The sequence below is a fragment of the Caretta caretta genome, chromosome 4 (genome assembly GCF_965140235.1).
Source record: "Caretta caretta isolate rCarCar2 chromosome 4, rCarCar1.hap1, whole genome shotgun sequence".
Classification (NCBI taxonomy): Eukaryota; Metazoa; Chordata; order Testudines; family Cheloniidae; genus Caretta; species Caretta caretta.
Window position 1 is genome coordinate 28,038,061 of NC_134209.1, and position 16,809 is coordinate 28,054,869.

At 41.6% G+C, this 16,809-nt stretch overlaps 1 protein-coding gene across 1 annotated transcript in view; it reads left to right on the forward strand.

The window, feature by feature from the left end:
• Positions 1 to 7,072, forward strand: part of GPAT3 (glycerol-3-phosphate acyltransferase 3) — a 28,867-nt gene extending 21,795 nt beyond the window's left edge. Inside the window, exons 8-13 of the mRNA XM_048847396.2 lie at positions 269 to 384; positions 2,874 to 2,929; positions 3,470 to 3,555; positions 4,109 to 4,237; positions 5,007 to 5,086; positions 5,901 to 7,072. Coding sequence (XP_048703353.1) covers positions 269 to 384; positions 2,874 to 2,929; positions 3,470 to 3,555; positions 4,109 to 4,237; positions 5,007 to 5,086; positions 5,901 to 6,027 — 594 coding nt within the window. The 3' untranslated portion in view covers positions 6,028 to 7,072. The remainder of the gene's footprint in view (positions 1 to 268; positions 385 to 2,873; positions 2,930 to 3,469; positions 3,556 to 4,108; positions 4,238 to 5,006; positions 5,087 to 5,900) is intronic.
• Positions 7,073 to 16,809: the final 9,737 nt, after the last annotated feature.

A 16,809-nucleotide genomic window follows, 5' to 3' on the forward strand; every position in this document is an offset into this window, starting at 1 on the left:
AAAATAGTTACCTCTTTACTTTCTACTGTCTATATATTCAGGGTTTGAACCGTGGTTGTATAATATTTAAATAGTGCTAAAAGACCAACTATCCAATACTGTATTTTCTAGGTGTCTAGGAAATGAATGCTTTTACTGGATTTCTTTTTCTGTACATTGCAAAGCTCTAGTTTGGGAGATACATAGCTGTATTTTAAATAGGCATTAAGCAGATGGACTTTCATTTTGCCATGAGTTTTGTATAGTAGTCTCCCATTTGGGCTTGCAGGTTGGCCAGGCTCACGGGGGTCTAATGGGACTTATTCAGAGATCCACGGTCAAAGCCTGTCCCCATGTCTGGTTTGAACGCTCAGAAATGAAAGACCGCCACCTAGTGACAAAAAGGTAAGGAATGGGCAATAACTCAGCTGAGTGCTGCTGTAGCTGTGAAAAATGGCATTATTCTAACTATAACAATCCTAGCATCTGGGATCCCTAGTCATGGGCCAGAACCGCATTGTACGAACACAGAACAAAAAGATGGCCCTTACTCCATAGAGCTTACAACCCAAGTATTACACAAGAGACAGACATACAGGCAGGATGGGGGCAATAAGGAAACGGTAAGTCATTGGTCAGCATGATAGGCAGTGGCCTAACAATCTTGCCCCTTCTGGAGGGTGAAAGGCTAGACTGTAGAAGCACTTTATCTGCAGTGAATATATCTGGCCATCTTGTTCTAAATGCTAAACACCTTGTAGAAACACTGGGAATACCAGGACTCAACCTCCTTCTATGATTGTGTATTACCATAGTCTGGAGTGATGTGGATTGCAGTTGTTTGCAACATGCATGCAGTGAATGGAAAAATTACAGTTGTGGGAGCAATCCTACACTATTTTTCTTTGGGAATATTACTTTGCATCTAATTAGCAACAGAAATGGAACTTGGATGTTACCCACAGATGGGGACGGAATATGCAAGTGTGTGCTTGCAAACGAGTGCTGAGATACTGCAGAAATGGGGAAAAATTTTAAAAAGTCATTAAGCACTCTTGGGATCTCTTCCTATAGTAAAATAGTTTGGACAAAAGGTTCTAGTGACAAAGATGTTCCAGTTGCGACTGCACAGGACTTCTGACGTGGAGTTAATCTGATAGCTCTGCTGCCAGGGTCACTTGGTGTGCAGGTACCCAAGTGTCTTGCTGTTTCTTTCCACAATTATAATCTAAATTGTTTTCCCACATGAATGTCAAGGAAAAGCCATATGAAATCCCAAACTGGGACTGTTGGGAGGTAGGAACCTAACTTTACTCACAAAATATTAATTTTATCATGAAATAGAATTACCTGTGGCTTTTGCTGAAATGTCTTCTAAATTAGAGCCTTTTAAAAACCACAGACTTGCCGGTTTTAGATGAAGTTACCTACAGTACTGAGCTCCTCCTGGAAAGGGCAAGATTTCCTCAAAGAACAGTATAGTCATGTAGCAAAGAAGAACTTTCCCTTAGCGCAGTACAATAGAAATAGTAGTGCTATATTTCAAGTATCTATGAAGTTTGTAGTCTAGCGTCAGGTTTGTCATAAAGGGCATCGCTCTCCTGACTCCGAAATGGAGTTGTTCCTCCTTAGAGATCTGAGTCTGGTATAGCTGACCTCCCATCATGGGAGGGAAGCTCTCATTAACTGGGGAGAATCATTCTCTCATCCTTCTCTCTTCTTGCATACCTTCACTAACTACTTCATTAACAGAAGATAATGGAAGGGTTTTTTTGTTTTTGGTTGGGGGGGGGGAGGAGAAGACCGGAGATGAAATCTTTATCCAATCATCCTGATCATAATAACCTTCCAAACAAAAAAACTTTCAAACTAAGTTTCTGCCCCAGTTGATTCAAAGGAGCACCTGCTGGTTGGAGCTGGATTCCAATGCCAGGTGTCTGTATCCCATCCTAAATTTTTTGTGTAGAATTTTCAGGGTAGTCTTATAAGGGATAAACTTGTCTTTCACCTTCCTGGCTTCTAAATGGTAGATTGAAGGGGCATTCCAGAAAGTCTACTCAATCAAGATCAAGGAGTGAGAATTTTGGGCATTATAGATATTTCAGAAATGGAGAAGGCCTATGATTAAATAACTAGAACCAAGATTATTTAGCTTTTATCAAACTTGCATCTTTTGCTCAGCCTGTTTAAGTATTGCAATCAGTGGGGCTTCCACCACTTGAGTGTGCCACAGCCTAAAGTATCTTACTGCCAAGAAGTTTTTTCCGGATAGACTGCCTAAAACTTCAATTGAACTTTATGCCATTCATCTCTTGCATTAACACTACTTCCTCTCAGTGCGTCAGCCCTTCAAATACTTGTTGTTGGTTTTTAACCCCTCAGTTATTGCTTGTGAATCTTGCAACAGAAGTGCTTCTTCACAAACACCCTTATTGAAAACTTTCCTCTTCTTACCACAGTATATTAGCTACTTATTACTAGAGCTTGCCACAAAAGCACGATATTTCATGGGGGGGGGGTGGAGGAATCTTGCTGGCTCTTTCCTACAAATTTTGACTTGCTCTACTTATTGCACTTAAAATCAGAAGCGTTAATAGAGGCTAAACGTGAACTCACGCATGCATGCGCTCTCTCTCAGATCCATGCGCAAGAGAGCTGGGGATGTCCCTTTGAAGTAAGAATAATTGGTGAAATACTGGGTAGGACTAAATATTAAAGGATGTTTGGAGCTGAATCTAGGATCAAATGATATTCCTGTTATGAATTACAGATGCACAGTGATATGTTGCATCAAACATTGGCTTTTGGTTTCTGTTGAATGTACATACATGACTGGAAAAATTAATCCTGTTTCAAACTGTATTGCTTAAACATCCTTCTTTCTGCTTCTACAGACTGAGAGAACATGTAGCAGCTAAGAACAAACTGCCAATCTTAATTTTTCCAGAAGGTAAGAAACTCTCATTACACTGGATTTAGTTGTCTTCTCAGTGCTTATGTCACTCTTGGTTGTCCTGCTGTGACTCCTATTGCTTAAACAGATCTTGTTCCAAACTTGTAATAGGAAACATCTAGTATCAGGATGCTCCAGCTTCTCCCAGAAATGGTGGGATGAAGGGGAAGAAGGCTGAAAGGGTTTTTCCCACAAATGGCCTAATCCTTCTTCTCTGCATCAGAGAGAGCCTGTTGTGTATCATGCATGGCCTCCCTGCTTCTACCTACCTCTCCATCCTCTTCCCCCAAACCTCAACGTTACTCTTCTAGCACTACAGGGAGGGGAGCACTGCCCCACCATTCTCTGACCTCCAATCTTTAGGCCTGGACAAAGCACAGACATTGGAAAGTCCAACTCATTCTTGTTGGAGGTGCTTTTTACTGTTCCCCAGTGGCTGCTTGCTTTGCAAACTGGTATAATCCTGCTGTCTGACTCCATTAGAATACATAACAAAGGTTTTCTGACTGCAAACACTCTGACTTCTCTTTTGTCCAGGCACTTGTATAAACAACACATCAGTAATGATGTTTAAGAAAGGAAGCTTTGAAATAGGAGGGACCATCTATCCAGTTGCAATCAAGGTAAAATACAATAGCAATATGTCTCCAGACACTGCTGTTTACCTGTAGAAAGGTCTGGCTGCTTGGTGGGTGGGTGGGAGATGGACAAGAGTTTGTCTCAGTACAGTTGCCAGTAGAAGCACATGCTCTGCAACTGGCCCTCTGGTGTACTTGGCCATTGGAAAGCAAACAACTGAATACCCATGAATGAAAGTAATTCAGTCTCTTTAGAGTTGCTCTCTTGAAATAAGTGGAAACCTATTGGTGAGTTCTATTGGAGTTTGCCTTACAACGTGGAAGACTGGAGAGAAGTTAGGCAGGGGCTGGTCTGACCAGCCCATGAATTAACAAGTCAATATTTGAAGGAATAGGAAAATGAAGCTTGTAATCCAGGCTAGACTTGACACCCCTGTAAAAATATACATTATCTCCCCATGCTGCACCTCTGGGGGTGGAGGCCAATGTGTAATGGTTACTAATGTCCTCCTATACAGCCTTCTGAGTTAAATGCCATAACACGTGTTTACACCTTGGATCTATATTACTTAAACTTACTATTTTTGCCTTTCTGTAGTATGACCCTCAGTTTGGAGATGCGTTCTGGAACAGCAGCAAATACGACATAGTGAGCTACCTGTTGCGAATAATGACAAGTTGGGCCATTGTGTGCAACGTCTGGTACATGCCACCGATGGTCAGAGAGGTATTTTTGCATGTGGTTGATTTTGTATAGGATGTAAAATAAGTAGGGCTTAGAGAATCAATCTTAAATTGAGCCTCCTTCAGTGCTCTTAGTAGCATTGTTCAACTTCTTTTTAAATTTTGCATTTCCCAGTGTATTTAAGTATGAAATGTATCTGCAGTATATTAGCTGTTGAAAAAGGAGGCTGTCCCTGTCCATGTAGTGTTGCTCTGGAACTAAATGCTGATGGCACAATGGCTACACAATTACTCATGCTAATATGAGCTGTGCTGCTAAGAATAACACTCGCTGTTTGGAAAATTGGTTTATTATTAAGTCATCAATCTGTCTGAGGGAAACTTTCTCTATCTTGCCATCACGTCAAAAACAGACCTAAAATGTATGCTAGATTTGCCTGGCAAGTGTGTGATTTAAATTTGCATGGGAAGTGTGTGATCTTCCATTTAGTATCAAGTTGCTGATGAGGAGTGGACTAACATCCTTTGAGGAAAAGGCTAAAAACTAGACATTCAGAGAACAAGCTTAATGTGTCAAAGCTGCTCCACTTCCCTCTCTGACACCCCGCCCACACCCTTCCCCCTCCCCAAAAAAACCCAACCGAAAACCCCAAACAAAACCGGACAAAGCCTAATGCTCCGAAAGCAAAAGCTTTCTGGTCACAAACTAAAGAATCTGTAGGACTTGTAGCACAGCTGTGTGTGTGTGTGTTTTTTTTTAAAAATAAATAAAAATACATAGGTAAATTGACTCTAATTTGCATCCCGTGTAGGAAGGAGAAGATGCTGTCCAGTTTGCCAACAGAGTGAAGTCAGCCATTGCTCATCAAGGAGGACTGACTGAGCTTTCCTGGTATGAGATGTGATTTTGCTTGCACTTAATATGACATTTTTGCATACATGTCTTTTAAGTCTTAATGGCTATAGAATGTGGTTCAGACTCTCTAAACTGTCTAGGGGATTTAGACACTACTTCACTATATAATTGAAGATGTGTTAATCCCCTAGACAGCTTTGACTGCCTCAACCTTTGTGTTCTTTAACTTAAATGGTCTTAGCCAGGATATGGTAGATAATGAGGAAGTTGGCTATTCAGGCACTTTCATATGAAAGAAGGTTTTCTTAATTTATATGATGACAATACAGAGCTCTTGAACAGTGGGTTTCAGCTAAAAGTTTCAAAGCACAATACAGTCTTCCCCGTTTGACAAATAGAAACTAAAGCACATAGAGGTAACATTACTGTAGTGAAGAGACGCAGCAGAGCTGAGACTAGGACCTAGGTCTGCAGAGCTCCTATCCATTGAACATCCTGCCTCAGTATGGGTTTATGGTACCCCAAGAGCATGTAATGCTATAAAATAAGTGGATCATACTGAAAAATTTCCAGAGCGAGGCCCTGATGAGAGCAGTCAAAATGCACAAGTGGATTCAGGGCTCTACAGAGCCAAGAAGGATGGGATATGGAATTTATGTAACATAAGGGGCAAATGATGATACTATTCACGCAAGCGCTACTGTCACTGAAGTCAAGATGAAGTTACATGGGTGCATATATTTAAGGGCTTTGGCCTAGATCATCAAAGGCATTTAGTGGCTCAACTCCGACTTCATTTTTTCCCTAATGTTGAAGTCTAACTGCATCCTTTCTGTCTTCTGTGCTCCAGGGATGGAGGTCTGAAAAGGGCCAAAGTCAAAGACACTTTCAAGGAACAGCAGCAGAAAAACTACAGCAAGATGATAGTAAGAAATGGATCAACAGGAAATCTATCAATGGGAGCAGAATCCAACTGAACTCCAGCTTTTCCAACTAAGCTTCCCAGGACTAGCTCTGACAGGAATACTGTGGGTTTTTCATTGAGAAAAACCAAACCTATTCTAATGTGTGTGGATATCCTTTATGTGGATGGGGCAGAACATACAAATGGGGCAGTATTTTGTTATGTATTTTTATTGCAAGCATGATATTCCACTGGATTGCAGCTCCAGGTATCATGGAATAGAACCTGACTTAAAACTGGGGGTGGGGGGGGAGAAAAAATGCAGTTTTAAAAAACAGTACATAACTCTCTTGAATCTCTCTGAAAGGGAAGTGAAAACAGTGAATCTGGTCTGATGCTGTGTGTGCAAATAACTCTTCTTGCTACAGTCACTCGGAAGTTGGAAACAAATTTGTTTCCTGAACAGCTGCTTTCTCTCTCATCATGCTTGTAGGCTGGCTTTTTTGTTGTACAGTTCTTAACTAATCTTGCGGTTTGAGTGATGCAGGTCTGTTTGTCTCCATTGGTTTGTATTTCTATGTATGTGAAGTAGGGAGGTGGTGAATAACCTAGAATGACAGACACTAAACAGTGGGGAGAGAAGTGGGCAATCAGAACAACATCCTCTTCAAACACAATCAGGACCTTGGATGGCCTCTCACCCTAGAATTGCCTCTAATGGAAACTGATACCTGAGAAGATATTTAGGAGATTCCTCTAGAAACATCTCTGCATACTGGAACTATTCCCTAAACTACTGTGCTTCTTCAGACTGGGTACAGTAAAGGGAAGAGATGATTGGGAGCTCCATAACTGAAAATGGATACCTCTGTATTATAGTAGATGCATTTTTATTATAAGTGCAGTAAATTCTTCTTTTTGCATAATGCTAACAGCTTAACAAAAATCGGTGGGGATCAGCTACCACAACACCGCTCATACTTGACTGGGCTAGCAATATCTATTACAAACCAAAACAGAATTCATGTGTCATTTGCAGTAAAAGAAATGGCCTGTTGGGAATGCACATGTACTGCAGCCTTATTGTAATGGGGAAATAAATTCTATATTTCTAATGATTCTCTGGTAATGGTATTTTTCCTTTAACTTGTTCGTTCTGGCTTCTGTTTCTCTTCTGTTGGGCAATGGTTTGCAGTGTGGCTCAGATCCACAAAGGGACATGGGCATGGCAACACCTAGCCACCCAGTGGGATCCATAAACTCTGAACTAGCCACCCGGGATTCCTAGATAATGTCTAGGGAGAAACAGGTGCCTAAAAAAGGGATCCACAAAAGCCAGCCTGCTAGGTGGGGAGGCACCTAAGCTAGTCAATGGCAGATGCTGAAGAGAGGGGTGTGGCCTATGCCCTGCCCTTCTTAGGGCATTATGCATCCATCTCTGCACAGAATCCACAGATGGGAGTCGGGAGCCTAAGCAGTTTCTTGCAAGGGTGGTAATGGCAGAAGAAGCCTCCCTTTAGTCCCCTCATTAGGGAACTCCCCAGGTTCAATTCTTCCCTGTCCCTCCCCGCCTGATGGGGAGCAGGGAATTTTCCACCTCTCAGGTGAGTGTCCTAACAGCTCGTGTAAGTAAGCATTGCTCTCTGTGGCCCAACGCATCTTATTTATACACAGTGGAACAGCTTCAGCAGGAGAGTCCCATATCTGAATATCCCATAGTCTACTGAATTATTTATTTTTTTTGGGGGGGTACTCATTCCCTTCTCTCTAGCCATTTTGTGTGGAGTTAGGTACGCTCAGAGCATGCTTCCTGAATTGGGCTGTGCCAGTGCAATAGATGGGGTAATACCTGATTTGAGGCTCCTGCTATATCTTAGGCCCAGAGCCGCAGTAGGATTTAGGCACCTATGTTCCTACTTAACGCACTGTCAGAAAACACAGTGAAAATAGTGGGAGATAAATCACTGAAGTCAAGGTTGACCTCAATGAGTTGGATCTGGCTCAAATGAGTATAGTGGCATGCTACAATTCTGGAGTCCAACTATTTTAATCAAACCTCTGCTAACATAGGCCCACTTTTTGCCTTTGATTTAAAAGAACAAAATGACTTAGTGGCCCTTGTATGCAGGGAAAATAAATTGCTTCAACACAATGCGCACCAAACTTGAAACTAGAACAGGAGGGAACCCCAGAGACACTAGACCAATTAACTTACAATTAAATGCAAATAACAATGAGCCTCAGCATGAAAGCCTGTAATAAACTATTAACTCATTTAAAAGAGGGGGAAAAAAAAAACAATAAAACCTCTTCCCTCTGCCATGAGAGAACCCATTTAATGCTGAAGAGGTCATTATAAACTGGGGATTTCCTGTATACTTCTAAATATGAAAATTGCTATTCTTTAATTGAAAATTATGGGCCCAAACCTACAGGTACATGAGAGAACCTCTCTCAGGTGAATTCCTTCCACTGAAGTTAGCCATGTTACTGACCTGAGCAGTTTTGTGGGTCTGATTTGAAACTCGCTGAAGGTCTTCCGTCAACTTAATTGCATATTGGATTATAGCAGGGGTGGGCAAACTACGGCCTGAGGGCCACATCCAGCCCTTCAGATGTTTTAATCTGCCCCTCGAACTCCCACTCCAGCCAGGCAGCAGGGTCAGGCATTTGTGGCTCCGCATGGCTCCTAGAAGCAGCAGCATGTTCCCCATCCAGCTCCTACAAATAGGGGCAGCCAGGGGGCTCTGCATGCTGCCCCTGCCCCAAGCATGACCCCCATAGCTCCCATTGGCCTGGAACCATGGCCAATGGGAGCTGCAGGGGCAGTGCCTGCGGATTGGGCATCATGCAGAGCTGTCTGGCCATGCCTCCATATAAGAGCCAGAGCAGGGGACATGCTGCTGCTTCTGGTAGCTGCTTGAGGTAAGCACTAACTAGAGCCTGCACCCCAACCCCCTCCTGACCCAGCCCTGATCCCCCTCCTGCCCTGTAAACCCTTCAGTCCCAACCCAGAGCACCCTCCTGCACCCTACTTCCATCCTAGAGCCCGCACCCCCAGCCGGAGCCCCCAACCCCCTGCCCCAGCCTGGAGCCTCCTCCCCCACCCTGAACTCCTAATTTATGGCCCCACCCAAGAGCCCGCACCCCAGCCAGAGCCCTCACCCCCTCTCTTCACCCTAACTCCAATTTCGCGAGCATTCATGGCCCACAATAAAACTTCCGTACCCAGATGTGGCCCTCAGGCCAAAGTTTGCCAACCCCTGGATTATAGCCTCCATCTTCCAAAGTGATTAGTAACTTTTAGGGACCAAAGGTGATGTACCTTAAGTGGATACGACTTTTCAGAAAGTGCTAAGCATCCAGGAGCTGAAAACCTAAGTGTCTTAAATTGGCACCCAAACTCACTAATCAAGTTTGAAAATTTAGGCCTAAGTCTTGGCTGAGTGCATCCTAGGATATGGAATAAACATGGCTCATAGATTTTATTAACACAATGGGAAAAGTTGCTTTTGTCTTTTTGAGTGGAGGAATGTGGTATCTCCACTCAAAAACAGCAGAGAAATTTGATTCAAACTCTTGAGGTAAAAAGAACCTTTGGGCAGAGACCAAGCATTTAAAAAAAAAAAAAATCAGCCCAAAAGGCAAAGTATTCTGGAAAGCTTAGGTGCATATGAAAAAAGGGGCAATAAATGAGATTTGGCTTGGGGATGAGGGATGGAAAGGAAAATCTCTGAGGCTATGGTAATCCCTCATAAAAAACAAAAGCTTTGAGTAGCTCTGCAATAAGGAGCAAATTTCAGAGTTCATTTTGTATGTTCATTTTGAATCTTAAAACTCAGTTTGGTAAACTTGAAGCTTTGTTATTACAAGGACAGCAGAAGCAGCAACCACTCCAAGGTTGTATAAAAGCTTCCCTTGTGAACCCCTGTCTTCTTGCTCCTAACTTTCTGACATTTTTGCTGTATGGAAATTTTGTATGTATGAAATTTTCCTGGCTTGGTATCTACTTGAAAATAATTCTTAATTTGTAGAATTTTTGGGGGGGTGGGTGGGGAAGAGGAGTGGAATAACAACCTCTATTTAATAAAGAAATGCTATAGATGTAGCAGTAGAGGGAACTTAAAGTAGGCTAAGAGTTCAAATTTAGCATTGATGTAGTCTGAGCAGAGGAGGGTTACATTTAAGAATCCTGGAGAAAAACTGGCTGAGATTTGTGTTGTGGTTATGGGGCTAGTTACACCCCTGCCCCTTTCTGCTCTCATAAATTTGCCTAGCTTTATGTCAGTGAGTAGTCCTGCTGAAGTCAATGACAGTGCTCCTATGTGTAAGTGTCTGTGATGGCTGCCATCTTGGCCAGCACACCAATTAAGTGGGACAGAACTGCATTATGAGCCTCTGAAAACAAGCTACTGAAAATTTTTTTGTAGGACTTTTGTGTGTGGGGGTGGAGCTTAACATTTTTTCCCAAGGAAAAATACCTTGTCCATTAATGTCTAATTTAACTGAATATTGTACAGAAGGAATGTGGGATAAACCAAGGGCTCCTGGTACATTTAATAGTCTCTTTTTGTTATTTGTAAAATGAAAAGTGTCTAGGGTAAACTGGTTGCTGTTTGAATCATTTTCTTTCTCTTCCTCCATGGAATGTACTTGATCATGGACAACTTGCCAAGAGTAGCACACTTATTAAAAATATAAATTAGCGCCCCCCCCCAAAGACTGAAAATATATAAGTGTATCTTATTTGCCACCAGGTGGCAATCAGCTCTTTATTGCTACCCAAGAACGAAAGGCTGCAGGACACCACTACAAAGCAGATAATGCAGAGCTAGAAGCACCCACAAGAACCCCTTTCTAAAACTAAATTTCTACTTTCTCTTTCTTTCTTTCACTTTGTATGGTAAGAGTTGCAATGAATGCTTGATATTACACCCATCAACTCCTTTTCTTTCTCTTATAAGAACTACCAAGGGCGGCCGGAGAGAGAGAATGTGTATGTGAACGCATAGACTCCCTTATTCTGTGGTTATGGGCCCAAAATCTAATGCTGTAGTAGCATTGGGATAAAATCTGTTGAATGGTCAGGGCCAGGTCTACCACCTACTAGAAAGGTCTGTGCAGGATAAATGTGCATGGTCTTATTATAAATGGCAGGAGTTTTAGTAGGAAGGACTCTGCACTCTCTGGAGGGTGTTATTTCAGTAAATGTAAAATGCCTCAACTCATTATTAGTAAACTACTCAGTCTTCTGAGGAAACTTTCCATTCAATATAATCATTCCTCAAACTAATAATAGTCTGTCTCAGGTGATTCTGCATCTGATCAGGCTTGAAACAGTCCTGTCAACTCTCAAACTATACAATATTTGGATTTCAAGCCTCAGTCCCAGCTCCTGGACTCATATGACCATCTGAATATCAGTGCTCATTTTAAAACAAATTTTTTTAGCCCCCATGGAAGTGGAGTAAAACCAAAGGGCTCACAATCCAGAAGGCAAACAAGCACCACACACTTATTTTGTTAAAATACATGATTTTTCAGCTAATCACATGACTTATAGGGGCCTGATTAATAATTTTTAACAGTTGGGGATGTCGGTGCTGAACAGTGTGAGAAGTGCCTGTCCTGTAGCATGACCAATTCAAAGCATAAATATAAGACATCTCTTGTGATGGACCCACCACTTACATTGGGGAAGTCTGAACAGGAGGGTTTTTGAAGTAGGACAGAGAGAAAGTCCCAACTTCTCCTTTTCCTCTCCTTAGCTCAACCCCCTTTCCTCTTTTTCATACTGTCTGGGGAGCTGGCTGGAGATATTTTGCAGGGTTGGTAGAAGGGGCAGTAGAAACTAGGATAAAACATTAATTTTTGTACAGATGGCAGGATATTGGGGGAAAGACTCTGGCAACATCATGCTTGTTTTCTGGAGACGGACGGTCTCCCTACTGGCACGGCATTTCACACTTCTGTCTCTGGGCCCAGCTGGAATCTAGATGTCTAAAGGCGCATACATTTGAGGTATTTTCTTCTCTCATTAAGTTTCAGCTTTTCCATTCTGACTGCTTCTATAGCCCCTTTCACCACTGTACCTAAACATCTCTCAAATGCTAGTGACTTCATCCTCGCAACACCCCTTTTATTATCCCCACTTTAGAAGTAGGGAGCTGAGTCACAGAGACTAAATAATGACTTGCACAAGGTCACACAAGACTATGGCAGAGCCAGGAAATTAATTATCTTCTGAATCTCCATCCAATAGTTTTACCACAAGGCCATCCCCACACGACCCTAACGGAGGATTGCTTTGAGTTTGCTTTGGACAAAGGGCCTTTATACTCCTATTTTAGTGACAGTCAAATTGGGTTCTGTAATTATTTTCATGTCACGTGAAAGCTTCTCATATAACATAGTGCACTGTAAGTATTGGTCTTTTGGGTTTTTTAATTAATTTGTCCCAGATTTAAAAGAGTTTGACCCTTAATGTGGTTTGTCCTAGGTATATGAAATTGAGACAACTGCTAGATAAACTTGGGCCATTGCCATCTAGTTGTCTTACTTAGTAAGCATAAAGAGAACTGTGGAAATCCTTGAAACAATAGTCTCTCCTTGGAAATTTGTTATGAATAATCCAGTAGTGCTGCAGGAGCCTCTAGGACAGGGTCTAAGTGTCACTGTGTAGTTAGACTTATGAATGAGGCAGTTTCTCTTGCCCTCAGTACTCAACAGATCCACAGAGGTCTCTGACCAAGTCCATCCTCCTTTAAATATCTCACATGTGGTGTTAACCTCCTTTGCAGGCAGATGGTGTGATAGGCTTTGCTTTGTTTGCCTACTTCTTCACAGGACTATCTACAAATCCAATCACAACCACAAACACTACAGCACGCTCCCAGTTCAAGGGTGGGAAAGGGTGTGCACAATTTTCAAGAGGTTTAGAGCCTTCACTAGGCTAAATATTCAAAGATCTGGGTGCTAATTTTTGAACTCTTCTCCATCCCTCTCCCAGTTCTTCACTTTGAGTCCTCTCACTCCTCTCAACCCGATTCTTCCATCCCCCACAGACTCTATAGGGTGTGCAGTTAAGGGTCCCCTTGCCAGCAGTTCACTCCATTGCAGGATCATGGCCTAAAGTTCCACGCTGCTGATGTCCAGAACAGAAGGAATCCAGGCTTGTGACCTGTCAGAGAAGGGTTAAACCTTTCATATGGGGCACAACACACTACAAAGACCTGGGTGATTCATCTACACCCAAGTTTAAATGGTTGTACCAGGCTACTGGGATTATGAATGACTCAAATGGCAAACTGTCCCCAGAGACTTAAGCTACCATGCTGGTTTTATCACAGTTGTGCTAGTTGGCGCTGCCATCTCTGATCAATGCGTCTGCACCTTTATCAGATTCAATCTGATACCATCGTGAATATTTTTTTGTTTTCCCCTAAATGAACATAATAAAAAAGGCAGAAATGTGACCTCAAGAGGCAGGATACAGACTCCAATGATTGTTCACTGTCTCCATCTTTTTATTAGATTTTCTGTGTTTTTCTTTTTTCTATTTGCTGGATAGAATCCATACAAATGAAATACAGGCTTACTCAGTAAATAATAATGAAAAGGTAAATTCATTTTACAGAGAAGCCAGTGCATGTTAGACATCATCTTGAATGACGGTGATTTTCTTGAACTGATCACCAAGCTATTACAGTCTCTCAAAAATAATATCTGGCTTTTAGGCTCTATGATTGTGCACGCGACCTCTGCTTACCCTTTGGCTCTTAAGAAAAATTGATTTTTTTAAAACATGTGCACAATACATTGCTAAAATTACACTGATATGGTTTAATTTACATTATATTACTGTTCCAAGGGATGATTGCACATGCCGGGGATCTTATTTGTTTTTCACTTTACCTGTGGCCCTCTCTCGCCTATGTTCTACATTTAAAGGGTTATACCATTTCTTGCAATGATAGGCTGTGATTCAAATGAAATAAAGCCTTCTTAGATCTTTTAACAGATCAGGAGTTCTCAACCTGGGGTTGCAAACAGGTGTCAGGGGTCGCTTCCCATACAGCTAAATGGGAAGGGAGGTCTTGCCTATATCCTGGTTACAGATTGAGAATCACCGTAACACTCATTTACTGTAACATTCAATTTCAAGGGATGAACCTTCCGTGCAGAGGGCCTGTCTGTCTTGTTAGCTATGTACCGATATTATATCTTAAACATGTTTAAGAGGTTTGCATTCTGTGTGGGATGGTTTTCTTTAAAAACAAAACAAAGCTGGCCATAGTGGACATGGTTGTGACAGAATTTTTTTGTGACCATAATATTTCCATTCCAAAGGCTATTGCCTTGTTCCTTTTTTGTAACTGATGGCTTTAGAAAAATATAACATACCTGACTTCTCAGCACTATTATTTAAGTCTTAAGCACCTGATGTTTTCAAAGATTCTACAGAATCTTGGTTGACATCTCTGACCCCTTTGAAATCTCTGAGAAAACTCCCACTGAAATCAGTGAGGGCAGGATTTCACCCCATATGTTTGTTGACCACTGAGTGGAAAAATAGGCTAACTGGTCTTCCAAATAGTGGCACATTTTGGTTGATTATAGCATTAAAGGAAAAGAAAAAACACACTACCTGTAACTTTTTAGCAAATACATCCCACGTGAAATACGCTGCACTGGAAGTTTTTAAATAGTCACCTTCACGACACTGTAACCCTTCTTCATCTGAATGGAACATGGGACAGAGAATGTTTGATAGATAAACAGGAGTTCATATTAGAAGAGGACTAATTCATATCTTATGTGCATGAGGGGACATAACCCAATTTATGATAGGGTTTTCAGATAAGAGAGGCTCTATGGCATTTGGGTTTGCATCAAACTGGCCATGTCAGCTGTTGATTATGGCCCCAATTCAGCAAAACACTAAAGCATGTGCTTAAACATTTTCTACTTCAGTGGCACTTGGTTGCATGAGTAAGTGTTTTGCTGAAGAGGAATGGACTTAAATAACTGATAGGTTGAATCAGGGCCTCAGACCATTTAATACAGTTTCATTGTGCTTTTTATATTTGTGTAGCGTTTTCAGAAATGCCCAATTGCCTTTGCAATTCAATAAACGCATTCATGTATACAACCTGACATCTTTCAAAAATAAGGTCCAATCCTTGATAAATAATGATGCCTATTGTGTGGTTTATTTAATACTGCCTGGATTTCTCCTATAGACCAACCAGGCACTGTCTCCTATAGTTTGTTTCATTGTGTGGCAGCAGAACAATAGGAAGGTTAACACTGTGTCATCCTCACTTCATCCCAAGATAATGCATTAGACTAGATGCTTGACAGCACCACAGCATAAAGTGAACGTGATGGCATATAAACCAATATTGGGATCGCTTTAACACAGAACTGCTCTTGTACAAATGTACTGTAATTTGTTTTCTTTTGCTCCACTGCATGCAACAGTTACACTTGATTTCTGCACCCAGTAAAGTCAACGGCCTGGGCAGGGTTTAATCCTCTCCAAATGATCAAGCCATGATCAAACTCGCACTTGTACACACAGCTCTTATTGCTATGTTTGTGCTCAAGAGAGAGGAAAGGAATTCAGAATCATGGATTCCTATTGGCAACAGAAATCTCTTCCATCTTACACTTAACAATCAGAACTATACCGTGTCAGTGAGCGAGAAATAGAGAATCTCATTCAAAAGGCTTTAGCAACAGGTATTAATTAGCCCTCAAGTTAGCCATATGCAAAGAAGCCAGCAGTAAATTCAGTAGATCCAGGCCAAGCTATTCTATATCTGTCTTGGCTGAGTTACTGTCAAAGTTAAGGCTGGAGTTAGGGTCAGAATTTCAAAGGTATTTGGACACTTTAATGTGTAGATAGGTGCCTAGTGGCTTTTTCAAAAGCACTGAGGCACATAACTAAGATGCAGATAGGTGCCTCATGTGAGTTAGGTGCTATGACATTTTTGAAAATCCCACAAGGCACCTGTCTGCATCTTTAGGCATTTTTGGAAAGAAACTGGCTGGAGATCAAATTGCTTTCAACATTAACAGTTCTTCAATCTCACCAGGTTCTTGAGCAATGCAGAATAAAACTAAACATGTAAAACTGCCCCAAACACTTGTGTCAGAAAATAATTAATGATCTGTGGGGTGAAGGGTTCATTGCTGAATTCTATTGCTGATTGAAAGATCTCCTAGTATTCTAGTCAATTCAACTTCTTCTATTGCACTCAGCACTGTGGTATCTCAGCACCTTCCAGAAGAGCATGCAGCAATGTCACTACTTGCTCCTCTTTCCCTCACCTGCATAAGTACAGAAAAAACCCTAGTGCTTTGTTATGAGGCTTAGTTTGTGCTCACTCTCCTCCTTCTTGATGTCTTTCAGGCAGGCCCCAATCCTAGTCCCACTGAAGTCAATACAAGACTTGCCATGAGCTTCAACAGAAGCAGGATCAAATCTTTCATCCACACTCAAGCTCTGACTGTAGTACCATCCTCCAATAAAACCAAATTCAGAATGAGTTTGTGAAGCAATGAGCCCTTTGTAAAATGCTTTGAGATCTCCTGATGAAAAGTGCTATATAAGAACTAGGATTTATTATTATGGTTTCAGTGGGTGTATTGGTTCTTGGTCCTGAAGCTATATGAACATCATAGGGACTGCAGTTTTTGTGGCTTGCACCAGTGGGACTGAAAAAATGGCAAAAGATACACATCTTGGCAAAAGATACACATCAGTTGAACTAAACCTGAAGATCATGGGTTCAAGTTAGACAGACTTGAACCTATATTGTGACACTAAGGCCTTGTTTAGACTAGGATT